The sequence below is a fragment of the Falco rusticolus genome, chromosome 8, assembly GCF_015220075.1.
Source record: "Falco rusticolus isolate bFalRus1 chromosome 8, bFalRus1.pri, whole genome shotgun sequence".
Taxonomy (NCBI): Eukaryota; Metazoa; Chordata; class Aves; order Falconiformes; family Falconidae; genus Falco; species Falco rusticolus.
The window spans coordinates 28,915,992-28,943,974 of NC_051194.1; the positions used below are offsets into that span (position 1 = coordinate 28,915,992).

The 27,983-nt window shown below is 39.1% G+C and overlaps 1 protein-coding gene across 1 annotated transcript in view; it reads right to left on the reverse strand.

Annotated features, from left to right (window-relative positions):
- The window catches only part of THSD7B (thrombospondin type 1 domain containing 7B), a 269,315-nt gene that overhangs the window by 109,713 nt on the left and 131,619 nt on the right, over window positions 1-27,983 (reverse strand). Inside the window, exons 11-12 of the mRNA XM_037398576.1 lie at window positions 25,282-25,414; window positions 24,138-24,241 (exon numbers count right to left, since the gene is read on the reverse strand). Coding sequence (XP_037254473.1) covers window positions 24,138-24,241; window positions 25,282-25,414 — 237 coding nt within the window. The remainder of the gene's footprint in view (window positions 1-24,137; window positions 24,242-25,281; window positions 25,415-27,983) is intronic.

Consider the following 27,983-nt stretch of genomic DNA (forward strand, 5'->3'; position numbering starts at 1 on the left):
AACATGAAGATAACCATTAAAAATAAGTCTGATGAAAAGGATAAATGATGCCAGGAAGGACATCGCAGACACAAATCTTGTAAAAATAACTGAGGAAGAGCTGGAACAACTAGTTATGCAGCAAAGAAACCAGCTCTGAGATCACCAGATTCACATTTTGTAATTATTAATGATATTGACAGTAGTGCTAAAGGGCTAACAAATGCCACTGAGCAAACAGAGCACTGAATAAACACAGACCCCAACCAACAGTGCCCTACGAACAAACAAAAGGAGCCTGAGATGAGGTTGGGAAGCAATAAAGATGGTAAATATCAACTGAAAAGATAAAGGAAAGCAACTGAAATGATTTGCACGAAAAGGGTTCAGGGAAGAAAAAGTTGGATACAGAGCATTAGCATGGAGAAGTGACGAACAAGGGAAAGTGGAGAAGTTTGGGATAGAATTAGAAGAGAAGAAAGAAAAGCAAGCAAAACTGTAAAGACCCGTCTCAAGTTAAAGGTCCATGTTTTAGCTGCTCTTTGGGTTGGTTTCTTTCTGCAGCCTTCCCACAATAAGGCATGCACGTGGGGAAAAAAGACAGGTTAATCTAGGCACAGGAGCCTCAGAAGAAACGAAGTCCCAGCTGCAGCTTTCTGGGGGCCAGCATGGTGTGAGGCCACCTCCAGTGCAGTCAGCCGTCCCCATGTGCTGCAGAGCTCCCCTGTGGCTACACGTCCTGGGCATTCACCAGGCAGAAGGGGTAACAAGGTCTGCGCACAGGTCTGCACGCCAGAAGCACATGTCCCTCCCACACTGCTCGCTCTTCACGGCTCACAGCCTCTCAGCCAGCACCACCGAGCGAGCACCAGATGAGAGCAGGTTGTCTGAAAGGGATTACGTATGTCCAGGGCTGCATATTAAAACCCGTAAAATCAGTGCAGACTGACCTCTGTCACTTAATGCCTTAAACTGGCCTCACCGCCGTTCCATTTTAAAATAGCTCAGAGTACAATTATCCTGATATTTATAGATGAGGTCATCAGTTATTTGGTTTGGAATATGTGATTAGAAACACTGTAGGAATTGAGCTGTACATGTCAATTTTTCCAAGCTATGTGACTTGATGTTTTAATCCTTCCTCATCTGTGAATCAAGACTGCCCGCTGTTCAGGGAGAAGTAGCAGAGAAATTCATTGCTATGAAGCCCACTCCTCCCACCCACACACTGAATGCAGAAAACAGGATTGACACATTAATGTCTAGCACTATTTTAATTTTAATACAAGTATTTTCTTATTGCAAGTGGTTCACACTCTGCCTGGCTAGAAAGACAAAATAATATGATTTTTTAATGTTTCAAATTTACTTTGGCCAAAGAATAACTGCAACCTGAATGCTCCTACATTATGCAATCAGTCTAAGGAATCTTTCACAATTTTCCCCTTTTTTTCTAACATTATTATAGGTTTTGAATTGCTTTTAATTTCATTTTCTATTAAAAAGAAAATCAATGGAAGTACATTAGATGATTAATGATAGAAATTATGCTTCTGCTCCTTTCAGAGAACATAACAAAATACAAAAATATGCCTCCTTTTCTTCATCTTTCTCTGCTCCACAATTACTAAAATTACTCGAGTTCAATTTCTTTGTAGTACCTCTCATAAAGTTATATTTAAGATTAATTATTTATTGCTCAACTTGAAAATAAAACTAAGACATCCTGTTATATATACACACATTGAGACCACAGTAAATAAAGAGAATCAAACATGCCAAATAACACGAGAGAGAAAATGGAAAACAAACACATTTACAGTATTTATAGTACCTCAAGTTGGAAGATCACTTAGCTGATTAAGAAAGCACTGACTTTCTTCTGAAAGCTCTGCCTCAGTTATACATTCACCTGCCAGTGTTTTTAGTGATAGCTGGATGAACTTCGAAACTCCTGCAGCCTGTTTTATTCCAGCCAGGTCCATTTTTTTGCTAGCACCCCATGGTAATCTTCCACAACAGCAGTGGAGAGCTCAACACTACGACCAACACACACAGGGAAGCCAACCTTAGGAAGGTCTCAGAAGACAGTCCTCTAAATTTGTCCAGCCAAATGTCCATTTCAGTCTGCATTTTTTTGGTATTGGATTTGATAAAATTATCCACTTGCATCATCTTTCAGACAACTGGGGATTTGAAAATATTGCATCATGTTGGTTTAGGAAAATACATTTGAAAATCTTGCTCTGGAAGGCAGGCACTCTGCCATTTCTCTCTATCTATCCCTTAACAGTGAAGCGCCGATGCTGAATCCAGAACTCGCACTACCACACCGACATATTTACAGCTCCCCAACTTTATATTTAAAACACTATGATCCAAGGTAACACCTAAAGATTTTAATTGACCCTTCCTCCTCACCTCCCCACTCCCCAGCTCTGGCTCTTCTCATTTTGGCATTCAAAACTGCTCACTGCTCTTGGCTGCTCAGGGAACAGCAGTTAAGCCAATGTGGACATATATGGGCCCTTCAACTGCTTTTCAACTCATCTTGATGTCTCCTGCTCTCACCCGTCCATTCTTCTGCTGCCTGAGTTAATTCTGCCATTAATGCCCAAACCGTCCTGCCAGGCATGCTCCAAAGGCTCAGGTAAGAGCACAAATTAATCAGCCCTTGCATAGGTCTCCTCACTACAAAAAGGGGTTGTGTGGCAGCCTGTTGTCCATTGGGGTGGATTCATCGCATTTTCTCCAAAATTTGTATATGCTCACTGCTTGGCCACATATAAACAAGTTTGTCTGAAATTATCAACTCCTCCCTGAGAGTACTACCCACACAACGCTGTTTATACCACTGCACCTCAGTAAAGATATGCAGATTCAGACTGATGGAAAATAAGACCAGAATGTGGTCTCCTCTATTTACTTTTATTTCTAATTAACCATGCTTTTCCAGAATTCAGACCACCATGGCATTTGGACTAGTCACCTTTATCAAAGTAAAAAACTGCAATTCAAAAAGCAGGAACATGGAAATTTGGGAACCTCATCACTTTCTACATTTCACTCATAGAAACCACTGTTAAATTTTTCTAAAGTACCAACAGAATGTGTAGATACAGTCCTGCATAAAACTTTCCACTTCAGCTATCACTTTTCTACAGTAAAGAACAGATAAAGATACTAAATGCTTTGAGGTTGAAAGTCTGGCTACTCATCTCCAGCCTAAAACTGATAAAACGACTAAATCTACTTTGACTGAAGTTAACAAAAATGCATACTAAAATAATTCATGTTATCTAAATTAAGTATCTTTCAGCCATCATACAATATTGTCTACCTCATGATCCAAAATAAAGATACTGTACTTGAGACTGAAGGGTCAGCATAGTCGAAGTACAGTAAAGACACTGCAGTTACATTAAAGGTGAGAGAAGCAGAAAGAGCTTGTGAAAAATTTCCCACCCACAACCATGAGAAATGAAATGCTTGGGGCCTTCCAAGAGATTTGCCCAGTGGAAAACCTAAGTATGCAGATTTGAATCCCAGTAAGAGCAAAGTCATACTCTGATGTGTGGGAGTTCCATACGTGTATACATAATGTATAAATTACACACACAGAAAGGCTTTTTATACTTCTTACTAAACGTTTCTAGCATGTGGGGGAAAAGTGTTTTACAGAAACCCTACCTCAGGGCATCCTTTCTGTAGCAGGAAAAAAAAAACCACAAAAAAAACCCCAAACAAAACAAAACCAACAAAAAACCCAAACCAAACCACAAATTCCCCAGAAGAGACTAACACAGTCTGAGATACTAAAGAGTATACTTCTATATAGTTCATATAAAATACCCTGATTCCCGTAAGTACAAGAATTGGTATTTCCCCTAGGTCATGTTAAATGAACTTTTTTATGTGAGCAAAGGAGTTCCAATAGGTTTGCCTCTTAAGAATAATAAAAATAATTACACTCATCTTTCCTGATGTTTGTTGTTCAGACAGACCATTCTCACTGCTTTTTACCCTTTGCTTGAAGCTAACAGATCTAAAAGGACTATTTCCTTTCCTCTTCTAGTCCCTTAAATACAAGGTAGAAGATCAGAGAAGATGCAAAGGGAGGTATCTTACAGTACGTTATGTTTGTCTTATGATGATCCTCTCTTCCTTTCTTACAGGCCGAAACCAAAGAAAAGAAACATTTCTTATTCAGCTGCTGCTACTCTTCTTAAATTTGCACTGAATTTTTATAATTGAGCGGGGATTATAGAGCAGATTGTATTCCTGCTGAAACAATGGGAAAACTCACATTTGTTTCAATAGGAAAAGAACTGTTCCTATTACACTTTCTTTTTAACATCTGTAAATGAAGCATTTGTTCGCCAGCGTTTGTTTCCAAAATAACTACACAATCCAAACACTGACTGATTACTATAGGATTGTTAATGTATAACTGATACAATTATTTGGACAAAAAATGTTCTCTTATTGTGATTTCTTTACGATTGGTTCAGATTGTATAATTTATGGTTTGTTTAACCAAAAAAACCCACCAATCAAATTAATGTAACAGAAAGCAAACTGTATCAGACCTAGAAATACTTTTCACCTTGCTGGAAGATTATTAGTATTTTTAGCTATTCTTCATATGCTTAATTCTAGCTAGCCCCAGGGTAGAGCTGGCTGGGACACTAGGCTACATTTTCTTGTATTACAGTCTTCCCAGTACAAACCTTTTAAATCTTGACTACAATAAATCAGCAGTTTGATTCTCATCATATACCCTTTTTTGACCTCTGAAGTTTGTTCATCTTTTCTGGAGCTCAGAGCAGTTTCTCCCACAAAATTTCTCTGTGTGTGAAGAGCAGACAAAATCATGCTTAAAGTGAGGAGCACTTATAGCAGGGGAAGGTCATCTTTGGAAAGGAACTTGAAATACAATTTTACAGAAGTGGCTTATGTTTATTCTTTTGGACTTCTTAAAAATTATTCTAAAAATGAAAAAGAAAAATTTAAAAAGGAAAAAATCAGGAAAACAAGAGCCCATGAAAACTTAGAGGACAGTAACCTGATGGCACCGCTGGGGTAGGTGGCTGTTCATGTTCTACTAGTGCCACAACAGTGGACCCACCACAGACTCATTTGAAAGTGGTTGAGCCACAAGTAAAAGCATAAATATCCCCCACACCTCTGAGAAGTCCTCAGTGTCCATGCAAAGCATCAGGACCTATGCTCATCTCTGGAGAGGCAGGTCCCTGGCAGCCATGGGGGGGGGCATCATTAAGGAGCACGTCAGTGACCTGAGGCTGCCCCGGTGACACACAGCCCAGAGGAACATCTGACCCTTTCTTCCCTGAAGAGGGAACAAAGAATGTGGCCAGTTAAGCCCAGCACTGCCGTTTCCCTTAAAACCAAGTAAACATAACCAGAGGGACTTCCAAAATTTCCCAAAGTGGCAACTACTACTTCCATATTAGAGTAAGTTATTTAGGAAATAAAATTCAATGCAAAACCAACTCAATGCTTTGAAAATCCATCAAGATTCACATCACATTTCCATTTCAGAAGAGAGAACTGATACTTGGAATGTCAAGTGTGTATTTCAAAGTAACAGTAAATAGCAATTTTTTAATTCATCAGAAAACCAAAGGAAAGGGAACATTCCATATAAATGTGCTGTACTTGGGTAATTCTTGCTGTTGCTATAACGAAAGTATAAATACAGCACACCATGAATTCATAGTAATTGGTTTCTATAAGCCAGTTTGACATGGCACAGCCAAATAGATTAAGATTGTATGGCCACACAGAACTGATTCTCTAAAATTTTCTATTTTGCCTTTTCTAGATCATTCATCGTGTCAGACCTTTGTCTCAATTTCTGTTTAAACCTTTGTCTTGTCCTATTTGAATACCCACGCTTCAGGGTTATATCTTATCAGTTAATTAACTTTTAGAATGGAAACATAGCAAAAATGACTATATAAAATTCTGCTCATATATCTCAAAGCCAATGTCAACTAATGTGGTTCCTGTGTACCTAATCCAGGAGACAAAATAAAATTTCAGCTTCCACTTACAGCCTGAGGCAAAAGTAGGTCTTGCAGAGAGATGTGTGAAGTGACAAGGTTTAGTAGGGCAATAACGTTGGTCAAGAGCTTAAATATTGGTCTAGCTACTAAACATTAGGCCATGAGGTTCTGACATTACATTATTAAATACCAAGATTTCATCCAAAGTTTTCACTTACTCAGAATAATGCAAAATTTATTTAAGCAAAAAAAAAAATTGCTATTTAGGTTTGGGGTTTCCTTCCTCCCCCAACAAAGCATTGAAGGTGATGCTACTCTTCACTAGATAAAGGCAACACTAACAGGGAAGTAAGGGGTGTGTGTGTGTGTGTAATGTATCAGTTCTTCACCATAAATTAATGAATGATTTAGCAATAAAATACTAGTAGCAATGAAAACCGTCGCTTTCATTCTGGCTTTATCAGGTCACTGTCAACAAGGAATAAAGGAGAAATCAATTAAGCTGGAAAGCTTGAATCAACAAATAAGGAAGAGGAGGATCCTCGCAGGCAACTTTGATTTCTGTTTTACTGGCTCTTCAATCCAACATCAGCAGACCTCATTGATGTGTTCTTAAAAAAAAAAAAAAATCAGGTAAGAGAGAATTGAACTAGATTCAATGCTTGAAAATAATTTTGCCCACGGTTCAAAATCACAATGAAAGACCCAGCAGTGAAAAGGATGAAACACAGAAAAAGAACAAATAATTTGAACGAGAATTGGAGCCTGAGAGGATGTTGCGAGAGCTGGGAGAGCCCAGTAGCCCCTCGCTCAACTCCCAGCACACCTCTTCCCCCAGGTGAGGATCAGGCCCACGGGCTTCTAACTGGTTATTTCAGAAAACTTGTGTGATCCAGTGTAGAGATATACATATATATCTATCGTAATATACCACCATTCCTGATTTTATTTTATTTTATTTAAGTGCAGGGTTAAATCTATAAACGTTTATTAAGAATCTTTCTGAAGGAAGTTTCACTAAGAAAAGTTTTTAAAAGTCAGTAAAACTTTTTATCACTTAGTTTCAATAAAATGCAAGCAAACATACTGCAGATTTAGATTACCGTATCAGTACTTTTGATTTACTCATATTTTCAATGCGAAGACAGGCAATTCCCATACATAGCTTTATTCCAAAGCTGTGACCTTGACTTTTACCAAAAAGTTCATTTGCAAGGATATTGTTTTTGAGGCAAGATGAAGGAAGAAAGGAGTTCTCTCTGATAAGATAATGAACTGTCAAATGCAGCTTATGAAATACTACTATTTCAAATAGATGCTCTGATTTAATATGTGTTGACAGTCAATTCAAAAATTATGACTAGGTTGTTATGTAGTACACAGACTACAAAGCCTGTGTTACTTATTTGTTTATCTCATAAAGCATTAGGTGTGTGAAGCAAAGACATCCCCACAGCCTTCCACGTAGGGATCTGAAGTAATGTTTAGAATAATACTAAATTAAATACCACGTATTGAAGGTGTGTGATCGACAATGTACACAAAACTGGAATTTGTCAAAAGATAAAGAAAAAAGTATTGAAAAATACTATTGGTAAAGTTACCGATTACATTAAAAAAAAAAAAAAAGTTGTTCTCTAGTTGTTGAAAATAATAAAGGAATGCACAAAATGGCTACTTTAACTATTTACCCACTTGTTCTAAGTACAAAAAACCCACTCCAAACCACAATATTATCTCCTGGGTGTGATGAGAATTGTGTACCCATAAAAACTATAAACACAAAATAATCTTCTTTTTTCTACTCAATAAATGCAGCAAGGTGTGTTTTTTTTAAATAAAAACAAAAAAGATGACTTACCAATATTAATGTGTCTACTATCAGTAAGCAAGAAGTCTTGATGAGACTACAAGGTTTTCCAGTACAGTAAACACGCAAAAAAATCTGAGTCAAAGAGGCTTTGCACAGATTCTTGTTTTCTACATTGCCCAGTATAACAGAAGCCTATTTCACACTGCTATATAAAATTATTCTAGAAAAATTAAGTGTATGCTGGAGGTAGGGACGCAGGTTACATTTAAGTTAAAAGCCACAAGATTGACAGTCCCCTCCCAGCAAAAGAATGAGCAAAGATTGTGAAGAAAGAAATGCTTAACTCTTTAAAATGTTTCACATGCTTATCTACCTTTCTATCATAGATGTTTAAAATGAAGTTTTAATATGCCTTCCATTACGATTATAGTGGGACTTTTTGGTAACAACCCCAAACACATAATACATAATTACCTTCCAAAATCAAACTATCCTTTATCAACATGCGATCTTCCACAACTATAAAAACACTGAATAAACAGCAACCAACCTTCACCTGCTACCAATAAAAACTATTCTTTTCAGAGTAACTTACATAAGGAAATAAAGAAATGGGACCCGATTTTTCTCCCCCACAAGAAGACAGCCTAATGTACCTTGTCCCAGCACTGCCAGAGGCAGTGACCAATGATGCACCCACATCCCTCTCCCAAGCTGTGACAGCTGCTCCATCATCTTTACATTACACTTCAGCTAAGATAACTGAGGTTTCACAGTAAGGCTATTTTTATTCAACAAAGCTGTAAAAAACAGACTGAAAATGTTTACACAGTTATCACTTTAACAGGTATTTTTGAGTGAAAACCCTGTTGCAGTTATCACTTTAACAGGTATTTTTGAGTGAAAACCCTGTTGCAGCCAATATTTAACAGGTGAATTCACATGACTGGAACAGTAACATAAAGGGGTACAGCTCTTCTGGAAGGAAATGCAGATGATGATAGGTTTTATTTTCCCTACAAATTATACAACTTCTCGGTCTCTGGGCTAATCTATAAAGAACGACTGACCTACTGAAGGCCTGGTTGATGATTAAAAGGGAAAGGAACATCTGTGCTATGCTGGAAAAAGGACCTTGAAAGAGGTGAGCTCATGAGCCAGCAGGAGGACACCATCCACACCACTCTATTTGATGCTACAGGAACAAAGAACAGAGTATAGTCAATTCATAAACTGTTGTAGTGGTGCATTCGGTGGAACCTGTTCTGTTGGGATGGGGACAAAGTAAACTCTAACCAGCTAGACTGTAAGCCATGAGGAAGATCCAATGGAGAACCTCAGGGTGGAGGGCAGGCCGGAAGAGAATGACCGTTAATTACACAACAGCTGGGATGGGCACATAGACTAATACATTGATATAAATATATTTGCATTAAAGCTAAGTGAGGTGTCCTGGAAGGTTGGGCTGGTAGAGAAAAGAAAATTGAAGAAAGGTGCAGTTCAGAAAACAGGCAAACCCCAAAGTGAAAGCTCTGCTGTTAGGGAACGGGCCCAATCATGGCAGGGATAAACCCGCATATGGGAGATCAGCTAAGCTCAGTCAAAAGATACTCACTGCCCTCAAACAAAAAAAAAAAAAGGTGGAAACTAGGTCAAGTTGCTGCAGAATAGCATAAGATGAGCACGAGCATGCAAAAATCAGAATTAACAACAGGCATTAAAGGTAACAAAGGATCCTTCTGCAAACGTGGTAAAAAATGGACACTCTCCCCTCTCGCACCCCACCTCCCCCAAAACCGGCCCAAGCTTGCACCACCCTTCACTGAGTGGATCAGCTGCAGTCCTGGGAGCGCTACAATTAGCGGTTACAAAAAGGCAAAACCTCCGGCCCCTCGGTCCCGTTTCAGGGTAAGGGCTGTCAAGGATAAACCAGCTTCGTTGAAACTGGCTGTCCTAATGAATCCTGGCTCTCACAAACTTGTAGAAACCACTCTTGATGTGTCAGAAATGAGCATCTGTGAGACCTCACGGATGAAGTGCAACTTACCAGCAAACACTCTGCCTATCCTTCTAACGGCTCTATTTATTTTTATTTTTTATTTAAGATGAGGGATATGGAAATATAGGCCCATCAGCTTATTCGTGATTTGCACAAAAATATTGGAACAAGTAATTAGCCAGCAGACAACAACTACCACACACAACCAATCAAAACCAAAAAGTTAAATGCATCAACTTTCTTTCTGTAATAGATTGACAGGCTCTGGGGAAGGAAACCAAGAACAGTAGCCTCATTTTAGAATAGCTTGTTTGCTTGAGGACAAAAATCCTAAAAACGCTCAGCACTGTGAATCCTAAATGACATCCAAATGACTTTCTTAATAATTAAATTGCACTGCATCAAAAAGAACATGCCTTTAGCAGTTTGATTCGTATGTGCACACTGTAAGCATGAGTAACTGGGTAAGCAAAGATTGGGTGGAGTTGCCGTAAAAACATATAGCATGCTTAGCACTAAAGAAAACCTCTGAAACCAAATACAGCCTTTTTCTTTATGATTATCTCTGGACCTGATTCACCACTGTTTTATTACCGACTTTTGTTATTGTATCTGAATACAATTTGATTTTATGAGATCTTAAATATTACCTTTATAAACATTTCATGGGATGTTGACTCTCTATCTGCAAATTGCTTATTTGCTTATTTTATCTGTTCATTGATGCCATTGCAATAGCTTATTTTTGCATTAACTTCTTTGTTGAGTCTACTTTATCTTCTGAGAAAATCCTGGGATGGAATTTTTAATAAGAAAACCTTAAAAAAAAATATTAACTGTAACTGGTAAAGACATTTTCCCTTATAGTGTTCTGTTTGCAGTATAATTCAATCAGGGAGTTTATGCCAGTCACCATGAGATTTCAAGAAAGTACTTTGTTTATCATTTAATCAATATGATTTCAGCAACCCAGAAAGATTTTTAAGCAGTAGGCTAAATTCTGTACACACCTCCTGAAGCTTTACCCAAGTTTCAGATTTTTGCTCAGTAACTGCTCTCCACACATCATTTCCTTTGGTTCCACCACTATTACCATGCAAACTCAAGACCAATAAAAACCTGTGGCTGACCTCCATCTATGCAACACACAGTAACCTGTTTTCAAGTAACGGAAGATGACGACAACTGCACTGGGAGAAAATACAACAGGATCAGTGTGTTCCCTGATGAACCTACAAGACAGGTTAGCACTAACTGATAGCTGTACTCATATACCCATCACTATTTCTGCGAACCAGGAAGTTTGCATTGCACAAAGCATATACTCAAATTTTAATGAACTAAAGCCCAAGAATTAAGTGTATTTAACTTCTGGAAACACATCACATGATTATTTCACTCATAGTAAATACTTACAACCTGCAAAACCACAGGACCAACTACAAATTGCTAATGTTTCATTATTATTAAGTTTGCCCCTTGGAAACACCAGCTCTTAAGGTCAAATGAAATTCCATAATCCTTCTAAATTTCTTTCATGATTACTTTCAATATTTACATTTACCTGTGAAATTCATCTCACTAGGAAAGACAGGCATCTTTCAAAGTCTTCAGATAAGACAATTTAAGCAGAGACATATTTTGGCCTGTTATTCATCAAAGCACTTAAAATTGGAAAGTTTATGCTTTCATACCAGATTTGCAGAGTATTTACATTTAAATAAGCTTAAGAAAGCAGGATACATGATCTAAACCCAAAAATGAATAAAAAGCAGCCATCTTCCTATAAACGCTACAATTAATCATTATGCTGAACAGATAGAAAGCAATCCATCTCGTCATACCATCCAGCTGATGTAGCTTTTCCTTTCATATACCACAGAAGTTAATTATTATGAGCAGATGTGCTTAGATTACATGAAAATTTATACTCCATGAAACTAGGCACTGAAGATACCTATTTATTTTAAAGCACAAATGCATTCCCTGTTTGTTTGGAGGTTTGCTCACATGCAACTTCACCAGCAACATCACCCGCACAAAACTCACGCACAAAATCTTGCAGGCAGGGATTTTTAAATGTTCCACTAACCAATCATTTCAAAGCGGTACTGAAAAACCACCTGCTGGTCAAAGCAACTTCTCACAAGCATGGTGCATCTGACTTGCCCCACAAATTCCCCAATGTGCCCAAAGAACATCTGCCATGATGACATCACATGCTCTCGGAGTTAAAATGCAACAAGAAGAGCTACATCCCTCAACCTCTCACAAGAGCTCATGTCTGCATGTGAGTCAGCTCTGCAGACCAATTTCCACTTGATTTGTTCAAATATCATTAATAAGTGCCTATTATTAAGATGCTCTCCCAGAGCACAAGGAATAAAGCCAGCCAGCAGTGAAGGCTCACACTCAGCAAGAACAAAGGCTGTAGAAGCCCATATATTCCCATCATACAGCAGTGGTTGGGAGCGCTGTTCTCTCATGTCATACATCCCCCTGAGGACATCCTGATCTCCTTCACTCCAAATTCAACAAATGCTGAAGAAGATGTCCTTCTACAAGCCTATTATATTTTAATAAGTCAGTTAGACTCCCTCATACTGTGTACCTCTAGTTCAGGCATTTCCTTCATCTACACAAAGACCAGAATAAAAACAAAGATAAAGTTATATATAATATATAAATATATATATGAAAAAGATAATATCCAAAAGACAGTAGAAAAGAGATAACTCGAAGAAATGTCAATCACCTCAGGGCACATATCAAAGAAGAAAATATATGATTGCAGGACTGAAACTTCAGTGAACTGTAATTAAGGAACAACAGTACTGACCAGAATTAACCAGAAAATCTGTAAAAAGTAACATTGCTACAAGCCTTCAGATCCAAGATTCAAATTTGACATTACAAAATATCCTACTTCTGGAAAACTCTGTCAAATATCTCAATATATTATTCCAAACTTTCCTTATTTCACAAAGCCAATATAAGCAATCCTTTAATAAATGATGCATGCACCAGGCAAAACTCGCAGCTGCCAGGAAAAAAATTGACTTTAGAAAAATCTTTGTTAGAACACGACATTTTTTTCATTACTATCTATTGCCATCAAAGTATAGAGGTGGCATTTTCTTGTGTAGCAATTTTAATCCCGTGGAATTCCAATTTTTTGGATGAAGTTTCTCTTGATTTATTATAAGATAAAGAAGATGGAGTCTTCTCCTGAGTCTTTTGAGAAGCAAGTCAATGACAATACTGTTAACAACAGGGGAGAAGGGGTGTTTCCAACAGGAAAAATGTTTGGAAGTATTACTGCTGCAATCATCAGGCTAGTTTAGAAAGTGCTAAACACATTGCTCAGTATTCTTAATATTTCTGGACATATTTAGAAACAGTGGCAACAGAAAAGAGCACCACTGAACACATAAAGCAAACGTAATATTGACTGTTTCACAGTTACCTGACATATTCTCACAAGTGCAAGCACTTCATAAGTATCCCTGTCACTTCCAGTTACTCTCCTGTCACTTTAGTGCATGCATTTGAAAGGAAGATGCTGTGAATTTTGAAAGATAGTTTGAGCCAAGGTTATTCATTTATTCTACTGAAATCTCATGTCTAAAAGCTCTACTGCAGACATAAAGCTATTGAGGTAACATAAATATACAAATTCAGAGTCAAGGAACATGATATCAAGATTCCTTTTGCACTGTTCTGGTATGTCACATTTAACAAACCTCATGCCTGAGATTTATAGCAAGCCACACTGATGAGCTCTGCCATTTAGGACGCTAATTTTCATGTTGAATATTAGTGCTTAATTATTCAAAGAAACCTGAATCAACAATTTTCAGTAAGAAATGCTTTCTAACTAATGCAGAATATAGGAAAACACAAACCTCAACTTTTACCAAGTTCCTCTGAAGGAAAGTCCCCAGGCAGTCCAAACCTTAGCAGCCTGACAATGAACAATATCTGCTATAAATCAAACTGCATTCCTTTCAACATCTCCCTTTTTTCTTTCACCAACAGTTGGGTTAGTTTATTTGTTGAGTTTTTTGGGTTTCTGTTTTTCTGGGGGGAGGGGGGTGTCCAAACAACTGACACAGTGCTTTAATATTACACAGATCCAAACAGGATCAGCATTTCAACCCAGACCCGTCCCTTTCTTCAGCTAGGTAAAATGAATATCAAAGTGAGCCCCTTTGGTACTATTGTACTGTGAGAATAACAGCCAGTATTTATCCTTCCAGTTAAGGACTCCAGAATTTCTCACAATTTGGTATTACACTTGACTGAGATCATTATGGACAAGGAAGCGATTATTCTGGTAACGACTGGGAGAGTAACACCCCTAGTGCTTTCCCAAAAACAATAGTATAAAACCTTTTTAATATTTTAGGTCACACTTCAAGGTTTTCCATTTGAAGTGTCTACCTGAGGAAAAGTTCTCCTTAAGGCCATTTGCCAGAGAACGTGGATCTTACCCTGCTTGGCTCAGATGAATCCTTAACAATTTCCCTATGAACCACAGCAGCTTTGACATGAATTATCCTTGGATTTGTAAACAGCACAACTGTGACAAGGAGGAAATTAAAATTTTATAAAAGCAGAAGTAGATCTAAATCAGTACTGAATGAGACTGCCTGCAACATGGAGAGGTGAACAAGAGGGACATGAAGGTTTTAAATAAAATAGCAAACAAAAAAGGAGACCAAATGGGACTCAAATGTCTCAAGAACAAAGAATAATTCAATTAAATTGAAAATCATCAAGAAAGTAAAACAATTTACTCACTGCAGTGTCAACCCATTGAACTGAAATATGCCAGACACAGAGGCCAAAAGATTAGGAAGAACATGAAAAAAAATCAAGTATGTTTATAGGCAGTTACAGTGACAGTTACATGAACTCATATAAAATATTAAGGATCATAAACCCTCATGTTTTAGGTTCTAAGTCAACAAAACACAGAGTTTTAGGATTAAACATCTCCTATATTTCTGATAAGGAGCACACTGGGCTGTGTGATCAGGTCTACTTACAACCCACCCGTGGCCACAGAAAAGGCTTCTGTTATAGTTCATAACATGCTCTGCACAAACCATGCACATAACATGACCACCCAGGCCCATTGTTCCCATAATAAAAATTCTCAAGAATTGTACAAAAGTCTGAACCAACTGTTCATAACTAAGATTTTAATTCCCTGGAAGCTGGTACTAAAAACAAGTCATAATTGGAAGGGCCTGTCTCCAGTTTGAGGGGGAGATTGCTCTTCATTATATCTCTCATTATGTCTTTCATCCTCCCGAGTAAGTCTCAGCACAGTTTGGTTCTCCTTGGACCTCTTTCATCTACTATACTCTGTTTAATGACAATTCATCATTTAAAAAAGGACCCCAAAAACGACTTTCACCAATGATAGTTGCTTAGATCATACAGACTACACACTAGATGAAAGAAATCTTAGGAGGACCAAAGAGAGCTGAACTTAATCAGAGGGATGAAAGACAAAATGAAAATCTATCTACCCTTACATTTTAAAAGGAGTTTCCTTCAGATAAGATGATCTCAGCTCACTCTCTGTACCTGATAAATATGGTGTGAGTACTGTCAGATCATTTGGGACTTTTATGGTTGAGATGCTCTAGCAGTTCCTGTAAATTGTACACATTTGGATGGCGCTGTCTTTGACTTTGAGGTGATCGGGCCATTTCCTATTGATCTAAAACCTTCTTTCCCCCCTTCTTCCCTCCTTCCTCCTAATCAAGGCAGAAATGCATAGCCTGGCAAGCTTTGATGTTCCTCTGCTTTACTTCTCATTATTTTGTTCTTTAACAATCCCTCTATTGGTACACGCTTGTAGTATACATTTTCAGTGTTCAAGCCTTCTAGCTTCAAAAGACTTTTCTACTTGATCAAGACTTTTTTCCCCCAGAAAACAAATGCTGTGTGTGGTACCAAGGTGCTGATATTTGTTTTGTTTATCACATAGGAACAGTGTATAGTTAAACTAGAAAGCCTGCTTATTTCCTTCCACAGAGTGGAATATAACAGTTCTGCTTTTGAAGGAAATCAAATATACATAATTTATCTGACACAGTCTTCATCATCTTTATTTTACAGGAAGTCTGCAGATTACTGAGTTGCCTTTGGATAAAATGTTGCACTGTAGATTGCTGTCAGGACAAATGCTCTAAGAGTCTCCTCAGTTTTTATGTTGCTGGCATAAGGCTACAGTGACAGAAATGAGTTGGAGTCTTTCTTGCTATTAGTTAGCAACCATAAAGTAATGTCATGCCAATTCTCCTACCACTTATGAAATAACCTTGCAGCAGCTACACCTGAGGTGGAAGCTGGGCCAGACCCAGACTGAAATATAGTAGCACTGTTTTAAGCGTCGTGTGATGCCTGCTGACATCTCCCATGAAAAAAGGAGGGTAGCCCACCATCACTCTTTTGTGAACAACCTGTCACTGGAAAATCAGTATCAATCTTTCTTCCCCTTGTCCTATCAACTAAGACCCAAGGAAAGAAAAATTGGTCTACAGTAACACATTACCTGGAGATCAGCGGCATGTAATACAATACGAGGATGAATTTCCATTTCCCAAACCAGTGCCCAGCTGCAGACTCCAGTATAGGCATGCACATATTTACACAGACAACTCTGCTATGCCACCAGGTTTGAAGAAATTAGCCCAGGACGATTTCTATACAAGCAGGCAATTTTATTTCTCATAAATTAAACTGCAGGAATCTCCAAGGCAGCCACAAAATGCCCTACAGAGATTGATCCATCACATCTCACATAGCCTCATCTGTCCCTTCCCCTATGCTTCTCAATTCTAATGTTCCAAAACTGAAATAAATCCCACCGAAAATCTGTTTGAGAGAGGATAACTTCCTCATTTCTCTAGTGCAGGAAAGACAAAGAATGCATACATGCATACATAACACCAGTATTGTATTTTTGCCTCCTCCTCCTTAATTTTTCCTTGTTTTCCCCTTTGTGAAGCAGTCACACATTTTTGCTTTAATCTAATCTACTATCAAATCCACAATTAAACCCAGGCTTTGGGAAATAATTTAAAGATCGAAGCCTACAGGTAAACTGACAGACATTAGATACAAACAATCCAGACTCATGTAATACAATATGCATACTGCAGTGATAAATCTCTCCAATTTCTGTGTACAGATATACATCGCTCACTAAGAATGAAGATTTTTTTTTTAAAAAAAAATGCAAAATCAAGGGTAAAGTTTCATTAAGTTCAAGAGATTTTAATTCATTCACTGGTATTCGCTAGAGCTTAAGACTCCTAAATGCCTCATTTCTTTCTGTTAATGAAATTTAGGTATTTTGAAAAAAGGTTCCTAATCTATTCTGAATCTATGGGCAAACCAGGAATAGGAATTATTCAAGAGAAAGTTTTGATGTTTTTATTTGACCTTGATTGTTTGTCATTATTTACAGTGGCAGAAAGTGTAATGAAACAACAATAAAAGGGTGGATTACCTGTTAAAAATATTCTATTTTAGGAATCAGAAGAATAAATTTCAGGAACTTGGGTATCAGAAGGAAAACGTAAGAAATACATGATTTTAAGATGGGTGGTTTTTTACAAAGTATAATGCTACTCATGTAGTCCATAACTCTCAATTCCAGATTTTCCTCTACAGTACCGCTGCCCATCTTGCTACGTAGCGTGAGTGCTGCACATTTTTTTTCTTTAATGAAAAGTTCACTTTTCTGATTTCAGAGCATGCTCAAAATTATCTAACGTGTATTTTTTGGCCTGCCCTTCAAAGTACTCACTAACTACAATTACCCAGATGTGTTATAGTGGTACCCTCTATTTCATTATACACTCTGTTAGTGAAAATACTGAGGACAGTCACAAGTATGTGTGCCCCGCAGGATGCCATTTCTAATGGCCTTCCTGGTTGACAGTAACTAACTGGTAACAGAGCTCTGAATGTGTTTTTCAACAAGCTGCACAACCACCTCCCCCTGCATTTCTCTAGGTCATACTTCCTTATTGGACATAGGAGATTGTCTGGTGGGACTGGATTCTATGTCCTCCTGAAGTCAAGAGAGTATTATCTGTGCTGCTTCCCACTTACCTTATTGCCTAACCTCCGGCCCACTGCCTTGTCATTGGAAGAAATTATTATCAAGAACAAAAAATAGTAAATCAGTTCTGGTTTGGTTGTTTTCTTCCTTATTACTCTCCATCTGTTTATAAGCTCAAAAATGCATTATCAATGTCAAGAAAATAACAATACAGAAAACACATACTTTATGAATTTGCAATGTGATGTGGAGAGGCTAGATCAGTAAAGTGTTGGCAAAGCCCCAGGCAGACATGGCTGATAACAGACTGATGCACTCCATCCTAGAAAGGCAAATGCCCAAACCTCAATCTGCATCCTAGACAGATTTCGCTTCAGAATCGTTCCTTTCAAATGTATCACAAACAGGACTCGGCTCTTGTCCTCACCCTGTTCATTATTTTTTTCCCTCAACTATTTGCTACCAATGCCATCAGCTGCCAAGCAGGTGTCTTCCAGACCATGACACCAGCTGGGACCACTCAAGAGCAGCTCTGTGCTTCCATTCGTGTCCCTTCAACCATCCATTACCCTAGACTAGTATAATCAGAAAAAACACTGAAAAACCTAATGAATGCCCAGCATCCCTCAGAAAAAGGCTCAAGGTGCCATTGTCCTACCAGGCAAAGTTAATATGGGAGGGAGCTACTGATTACAGGTAAGCCACTATCAGCTGGACAGATTTATACATAGGACTGCACCACAAAGCACTGCCCATAAAACATCACTAGCTAACCGAAGCAGTCCGTGTCTTTGCCATGTTTATTATCATAAATATATTCATTGTAAACTTTAGGTTATCGCATAGCCTCTAGCCTGTAAATTGTAACAAGATTCTAATATGTACCTCCTGAAACTGTTAATTCTGTGCAAAAGCATTCTGCAGGCCAAATTACAATGAATGTATCTGTTAATTTAGCTAATCAGCAGTAATATTAACTACCTACAAAACGGGGAATAAGAACTGTTGGGTGACTACCTTATGAGAAAAAAAGAAAAGGTAACACTGATGCTTTTTTGATGGCACATCTCATTATAAACAGGTTACCTAAAAATAATTTCAGCAGAAACAACAGTAATGTATATGGCTATTACTGTGTTACCAATTGGAAATACACAAGATAATACAGCTAAAGGATGCCCATTTGAATATTTTTGTAGATGTAATGTTAACAGGCAATACCAAAATTCACCTTTTCCCTTGTGTAGTACAGAACTCATGTTGACTTAGTCATTAATTTATGACAAATTATGTTTCTAATCATAGTTCTGCCTATAGAAGATTTTACTGGAACTATCGCTGCATTTAGACACACTCCAAAAACTTAGCAGTTTGTTACAATTTTTGTTCTCATAATGATAAAAGGTTTAATCTGCATCACAGTCTAAAACCAGTCTTGTCTGCAGCATCCTTCCAGCTATCAGGAAGCTCCAGCGCAAGAGCCAGAAACCTGCAATGAAGGAGACAGGAATCTTAAATTGCTTGAGTCTGGTGCAACCTGCATTCTACTTTCTCACTGTCAATTCACAGATCGACTTTTCAAGTGAAAGAGATTACATTTAACATCAACCATCTTAGCAAAGTCCACATGGTGTGAATTTACAACCTGGTTAAAGAAGGAAAGAAATACATCATACGTGGTCTGATAGTTAGAGCATACCAAAAGAGATATTCTATTCAGATGCCCAGTGAGGCCATCCAGTATTGATCCACCCCATGACCTTAGGTGAGCTAGGGAGAGCGCACTTATCTAAAGCAGAGGAGTAGTTTCTCATTACTGCATTGGTGGGTTTGTTGTTTTCCTGTACATAAATCGATAAATTATTCTCCGAAAATATTTGCTGTTCTGTTCTGTATTCTCGTGACAGGAAGCTACAGCTCTGAGATGGACTTACTGTCTCATTAATGGGGAGAGATGTGGTCAAATCCCCCAAATGAATCACAGTGAAGAAGTGGCAGGATCAGGAGAAATAAGACATGACATGTTCCACTGCTGCAACTTTTCCTTTCTTTTTGAAAGTAACTACTTTTTTCATAACCGTGTTGTCAGTGTATTTCCAAGACCAGTTTTTAAAGTGGAGTCTCATTACATCAGCCTGGCCTGTAACACATACCTATTTACTTTATCAATGGCTTTTGAAGTAGCCTTCAAAGGCACATGCTTAAAACTGGCTTCCATCCCCTAATTAAACCTTAACAATCCCTTGTAATGAGCAACACATTTTTTCCCCAAAAATGTAAATGACTAAGGTGGCTGCTTATGGCAGCACTGAAGGAAGAGGTCCTTTTTGAAGGATCCTCCATCACTAACATGAGAGAGCAGTAAAGTCACTGAAGGGCATCCGAAGCAGAAGCAATTTTCACAGAATTATCGAATGGTCTGGGTTGGAAAGGACCTTAAAGACCATATAGTTCCAACCCCCTGCCATTGGCAGGGACATCTTTCACCTGACCACATTGCCCCAAGCCCCATCCAGCCTGGCCTGGAGCACTGCCAGGGATGGGGCACCCACAGCTGCTCTGGGCAGCCTGGTCCAGTGTCTCATCCTCACAGTAAAGAATTTCTTCCCTATCCTCTTCCAGCTTAAAGCCATTCCCCCTCGTCCCATCACTACACGCCCTTGTAAGAAGCCCCTCTCCAGCTTTCTGGGCGGCCCTTGTAGGCACTGGAAGCCGCTGTAAGGTCTCCCCGGAGCCTGCTCTTCTCCAGGCTGAACAGCCCCAACTCTCTCAGCCTGTCTTCCCAGGAGAGCTGCTCCAGCCCCCTGATCATCTTCGTGGCCTCCTCTGGACTCACCCCAACAGGTCCACGTCCTGCTTATGTTGGGGGCCCCAGAGCAGCACACAGTACTCCAGGTGGGGTCTCCTGAGCACTGAGCAGAGGGGCAGAATCCCCCCTCGCCCTGCTGGCCTCGCTGCTCGTGACGCAGCCCAGGGTGCAGTTGGCTTTCAGGGCTGCAAGTGCACATTGCCAGGTCACGTTGAGCTTCTTATCAACTAACATCCCCAAGTCCTTCTCTTCAGGACTGCTCTCAATCCATTCTCTGCCCAGCCTGTGTTTGTGCTTGGGATTGCCCCGACCCATGTGCAGCTACTTTTCTCACAGTCTTGACATCTTCTAGTAAATTAGTCACTTGTCGAGGAAAATGACAGCTATATACCAATATAAAATTTTGTAAAGCTTTCCCTTTACTGTTAGAAATGTTGTCTATGTCACTGTCAAGCAACAGTAACATCCCCACCCTGTTTTACTCTTGAGTGCCCTATCTCAGGGGCATTTTGCAAATCATGCCTTAATGAAGTTTATGCAACAACTATATTTCTTAGTTCTAAACGCTGCTTTTCGCTTACCTGCATGATTGTTTTCTGAATACGTTAGTCCACAGAAGCTGATACACAAAATGAAAGGTTGTTGTAATTAGTGTAATATCATTCCAAGATAAAGCCATGAAAACTGCAGCTTCAGACAGCTGTCATCTCTTTGGCTGTTCTGCATATTATTCACAGACAAATCCTGATCTCTTCTGCATGTTATATAGTACGTTGTGCAATTTCAGTGAAAACACTCATGGAACAAGATTTGTAAGTATCTATCTCAGAATCTAGCCTAGAGAAAGAATGGAGCTTGAAGTAATTTCAGACTTAATTTTCCCTCAGTACAGTCATCGTTCTAAACAGGTACACATAAACATGCTTTCTTTCTTTAGAAATAATTTATATTAATTAAATGTCCTTATATAATTGGCTAAATTTGACAGTTATTGAAAACTGAAATCTTATTTACATGACAGGATATGGACAGCAAAAGGAAAAAAAAATATCTAAAAATAGGTGCTCTAGGGAACAGCAAGACTAATTATCCCAGAATCACAGAATGATTGGTGACGGGGGGGGGGACGGGGGGGGACGGGGGGGGGGACACCTCTGGACATCGTTATCTTCAGTGGTAAAAGGGTAATTGCCGTTATATGGTAAAAAAGAAAATAGGCGAATTCATATAAATACTCTTTGGAGAATAAGCACTTACTGGCTTAAGACACTGACACATTATACAAGCCAACTACTGCATGCTGGTGATACCTCAAATGCAAACCCATTTGTAGGGTGCCTGCCTATTGCAGGAAAGCATCTATCTGTAACACCTGGCATTCTTCCACTGATGGCACAAACTTCCCTGAAAAGACCCAAAGACTCACAGAATCATACAATATAATTTAGAACAGAAGGGACCTCTGAAGATCCAATGCCTGCTCTAAGCAGGACTGACCTCAAAGTTAGAAAAAGCTGCTCAAGACCTTATTCAGTTGAGTTTTCAGTATGTCCAAGGAATCTGCAGTCTCTCCAGGCAATCTGAGAATTTCCCTCACTACAGCCTGACTATTACCTTCTGTCATTTCACCGTGCACCTCTGGGAAGAGTGTGGCTCCATCTTCTCTGTGAACCTCACTCCCATTAGATGCTTCTCCAGGCTGAAGAAGCCCAAGTCTCTAGCCTCCCCTCACATGTTACTTGAAAAATACCTCCAAAGACCCCCTTCACAGTGAAGAATGAGAGGATCAGAAGTCCTCCAGTGTCGAGGTCTACAAGCTGACCAGACCCTGCAAGGCATGTAAGCAAACGCCGCCCTTGGGTAAATGGCTCCTCCCTGACCATGTGGTCACACAGCACCTCTTCACACATGCTAGCTGCTATTGAGGAGATCAAGCAGAAGCAAGGTAAGGTATGAACAGCAGCTTTATGAAAGTTTCCTTTACTAAACACTGCTATAGATAAGATACAGAATCGCAGAAAATCCAGCAACTTTTTCTTTCAGCAGCAATATGGTCAGTTAGCAGCTTAGTTTCAACTGCCTTCTCCATGGAGATCACTTATTTTGTTCATAGGAAATATCTTTAAAATCTTCTTCCATGGATTTCATCTGAGAACTCATTTCTCTGAAACCCCACTCATCCTCAATAATACCTAGCAGATTGGTTCTACCACTACATGTAATTACAAAAAGCAAAGCTTCTAAAATACCACAGTTAATTACAAAAAGTTAATTACAAGAAGTGAATGTGGCACTGAAACAATTTTTGCTTAAATCCACCAGGCTGAGATTCCTTTTCTGTGATTACTCCAAAACAGCACATAGCCTAAGTAATTTTTGGCGGACTCTCCACAGAGTAAAAATAAGTGTGATACTCTTGTTTTATACTGCAAATTCTGTCAGAATAAGATTAATACAAAGTTTGTGCACCTACTGGAGCATGAAGATTACCATCCCTTCACACAGAGATTGAGGAATGCATTTTAGGACACCTTGATTTACAGGCCTCTCTTTGAAAAACTTGTGGAAAGGCCTGTGGTCAAAATGTAGTTAAAGATATTTACTCCTTTGAGCTTTAGTTTAAAACACATTTCTTCTTTCAGATACAGCCCACATACTGTCAGGGCTTTTCTTTCTTTTCCTTTGTTTCTAGATTATATAAGAAATTCATTTCATCTTTAAAGAATAGTTTCTACCCTTGTGAAGGAGTAAATTATTATGTCAAGTTTCTTCAGTTAGCATACCTGTATAGTAATTTTTTTTTCAATAAAAATAACCTTTTGTTAAAGGTTTCGTTAGATTTCCCAGGAGACTGATAACAGCCAAATCTTCAGCCATCTGCAGGAACCACTACAGAGTCTGATCACATACTCTGAACAGTGAAATTCTTCTCAACACTTGTTCAGACAATGAGATCACTGTATTTTCCAAGTGCTTAATTATGCCAAGGGCAGGAGCCCAAAGCCTTTACCCAATAATCTTGATGAAAACCAGGCCTCAGGCAAATTATTAGTAAAATTTAAAATCATGAGGAAATTATCCTTTCCACTTTTAGCACCAAGAACAGATTACTTCATAGATGCCTATAGATAGATAGATAGAAGCCCATGTGCTTCACCTTTAGGCAGAAGAGAAGGTTACTGCAAAAGATATTTGAATACCAGGCATGAATCCACTCCTGTGCTCCAAACATACTATCGTGTTATTGGTACTTTAATGTCCAGCACAACAGCAAAACTATACAATGGGTCCACTTCCCAAACACTTGACGTGCTTCAGTCACTCAGTTTCCAAATGAGACGCTGTAAAAGCGTAAAGACCTACTTAAATGCCACGCTCCAACACCTTAAACATTTGGAGGCTGCATGGAGAAAGCTTACCCCTTGACTGCAAACCATGTCCACATGCCTCATTATATCCAGGCACACCCTGTCTCACTGAATCTGGTACCAGCACACAGTGACTCCAGTGGTGTGCCTTCCACCTGCAAGAGGAAAAGGTTAACAATTAAGTGGTTAAAACTGGAAAATGGTTAACACGTCCAGGCAAAAACTTCAGTTACAAATTATTGTATACTGTGGAGACTTAAGGAAAAATAGTCAAAAAGTTGTATACTCCTGAAATAAGCATTGTGAACTGAAATTCAGATGCAAAGTTCACCTTCTAGAAAGCCACATCATCCTCCATTTCCCTTTCTCATTTTTGTAGGGCATGGTTCAAAGTTACATAAAATACACGGCAAACATCTTCAGTGGGCTTTGCAATCAGGCTGTCATCCTGCAAGCCTGTTCTCATACAACTGATGCTGTTCCAAATCTGCTTTCAATGTTAGGATGTGCCAGTCAAGAACACGAGAAAGCAGCTTTCCATAGCACAATGTGGTACGGAGCCAGGCAGAGCTGAGTGGTGCGGTTCCTGCTTTGGCACCACCTTCAGCTCCCTGCTCTGCTCTGAGACTGTGTCCTACAGGATGTGTGGGCTGAAGATTTATAGGCAACGATATAATGCTTTTCTATTTACTAATATTGTATAACAGATGGATCACAGAATTTTAATGAAGAGTGGTGAGTAATTGCCCTATTGTACTATTTGTCTAATCAGAATTTTTTAAAGTGCATATTATTCACTGCAGTGAGTGCATCTGGGGAAAAGAAAAGAGTTTCTGCAATAAGCATACAATTATGATTAAGGTAGTTGAGTGCTTGTGGTCCCAAAATAGCTTGCATTGATTTTTAGATACACTGAGGGGGGAGTTCCCAGTAATAGATTCCTTAAACACATCGTACCCTGAGGTTACCATTTATAGGAGCTGTGTTTATTGGTGCTTGTTCTGATGATGCCAGATATACTGAAATCTCGAATTTGAACTCTACTTTTACAAATTCTGCAAGGTACATTATTTGTCCGTAACTGCATTTTTCAGTATTGTGTTGTTTTCTGGTGGGAATTGTGCAGGACAATCACACGAGTCATTTCTGGAGAAGCAGACACCCACTAGCAAAAGATTGATTCCAGTCTTTTTACCTATACACTGGACAGATGGGAATATCTTCACATTCTCTTTCTTCATACAAGGTGTCTGGGCATGCCTGTCCCCCATTGGCAGCATCCTGAATGATAATCCTATACCGGGACTGCTTAACTGCAGTGGCATTGCCTATAAAATAAAGAAAAATATTGCCTTTCAGACACAGTTGGCACCCCGAGTTAGTGATCTAGCTATCTTGGTCAAAAACATGCTCTGTGTTTTGTTTATATTTTGAAATTAAGAGCACTCTGGTACTACCCAATGAAGGGAAGGAATGGTACGTTGGATCAAAAGCTACCATAACTTGCTTTGAAATTACCAGTAGTTCAGCAAAACAGCACCTGGAATGTTGATAGATCAACAGCCTAAGAGATGCATCAAAAAAATGTCTATTTCACAGAACATCAAATCAGACAAAAAAATAAGTATGAGCAAATACTTAAACACCTGAACAGGAGACAAGAATAAAAACCAAAAAACCAAATTGTCATCACAGAAGGTTTTATTTCTGAAAAACACATTCTGGTGGTCTCAGGCTGCTACCAGTAACCCATTTTTATGGGTCTAGAAATTATAGAGGATAACTTCCTCACAGGAAAACCCCTGTGACCAACAGAGGCTAACTCTCTACTTAATCTGAGTCAATGCAAGATCAATCCATCTAGAAACACAGTCCACAAAATCTACAGTACAGAATGCAGGATGAAAGACAAGGTTAAGATTTATCTATATATCTGTATATCTAAAACAAATGCAATCCTTGGCTGTGTAAGTGGCAAGTACAAACAGAGAGCTGGTCTAACCTGTGTGTACAGCATTAGTATTTACTTGTACTCATGCTTCAAAAACAGACGCTAGAAAACTGAAAAGGGAACTCAGCAGAACTCTAGAAAGGATTCCAGACCAGGTAAACATCTTTTAATACTGGACTTCATCAAATTTGTCTGAGAGAGGAAAGCCGTGTGTACATTAGCTCACTTACAAGTATAATTTTTCCAGTTCAAGATAAGGCCAAAGCTGCAGTAGCAAGATTACAGTGCGTTAGAGCAGAAGGAAAACGTAGGAAAAGTCACACCATGAACACAAAGTACAAGTACAGATCCAGTAAAAATGACTGGCTCTAAAAATAGCAAGTTACAGAAGTCCTCACTCAGGCACGTGCTACCCCTGTGGTAAGATCACCGTAAAGGGACTTTGGACCTGGCAGGAGGTTGCTAACCCCAGCTGCTAAAAAAGTTTATCCCTATCATCTGATGCATAACGTTTATGAAATTCCAACAGCTTGTATCCACTCTAAGTCTTCCTCTCTCTAAACTAAGGAACCCCAGTTCTTTATAGGTCCTAGTCATGACCTCTCATTGCTTGCTTTCTTACAACACTGTGCCCAAGGAATGACACCTGCAGCCTCACCTGCACCCAGTACAGGAACGCCTTTGTTGTTTCACATACTACATGAATTTGACAAGCCCATTATGAGTTTTAACATTTCAAATTGTTGTCTTGCATTCATTTTGTAGTTCATCGTATCTCCAAAGGAGCCTGAGACAGTACTTATGTCTTTACCGCCCATTCTGTCTTTGTGCAATCAACTCTTCCTTCCCAAGTCATGTTTTGAGAAGTTTCTCAATTATTTAAATCTCATTTAATATATTGTCTATTGTCTTTGCTTCCTCTTTCAGCTCCGCACCATCCACTAATGTTATTATTCAAGCACATAAGCTGTTCAGACAAATATCACATAGGGCTGGGGCTAGAAGAGTTTTCTGTGGGACTCCCATTGGGTTACGTTTCAGTTTGATCATGAACAGTGGACATCTATCAGCCAACCAACTGGAAGCAGCTTTGAAGAGACAGACAGGGGGGTCCTGACGGACAAGGTGACCAGAGGGAGCAATGTGTCCTTACAGCAAAGAAGGGCCACAGCATTCCGGGCTGCATTAAGGAAACCATCATCAGCAGGTTGAGGAAGGTGATCCTTTCCCTCTACTCAGCACTGGTGAGACAATTGGATGGCGGCATGTTGAGTTCTGGGCTTCCCAGGAGGAGGACTTGGGCATACTGGAGTTAGTCGAGTGAATGGCCACAAAGACTAGGGACTGGAGCATCTGATACTCAAAAAGAGACCAGGAAAGCTGGGATCTTCAGCCTGGAAAGGAGAAGGCTCGTGGGATCTTACCAATGCGTACCAATACCTGATGGCAGGCAGTAAAGGAGACAGACTCTTATTTTTCAAGCAGCTGAGTACCCATTTAACAGTGATGTAATTCCAGTCACTGTTCCTCAGCTTCCTGATAAAAGTTTAATGTGTCAAAAATCTACTACTTCCCTTAATTAGAGCAGCTACGCTGTCAAAAACAAAGATTAAATTTCTTGGGCATGATTTGTTCTCAATAAATCCATACTGGCCAGTTTATTAGAATCTGATCCTTGAAATGTTTATATCTTAAGTAATAACTTGTTCTGGTGGTTTTCTACAACTTCCTTGACCTTTTTTTCTTTGGAGGGGATGGTGGGGCCAGTGAGGGAGAGGGTGTTGGTTGGTTGGTTTGTCTTGGTATTACTAAGTTTTAGTTAGTTTCTTAGTGACTTTGCAATTTCTCACCCAGAAGACAGTTGCTAGATGCTCTGGAGTTACTTCATTACTTCCTTCTCTATTCATACAGCCCTACAGACATGGGAACATCTAATTTATGGAAAT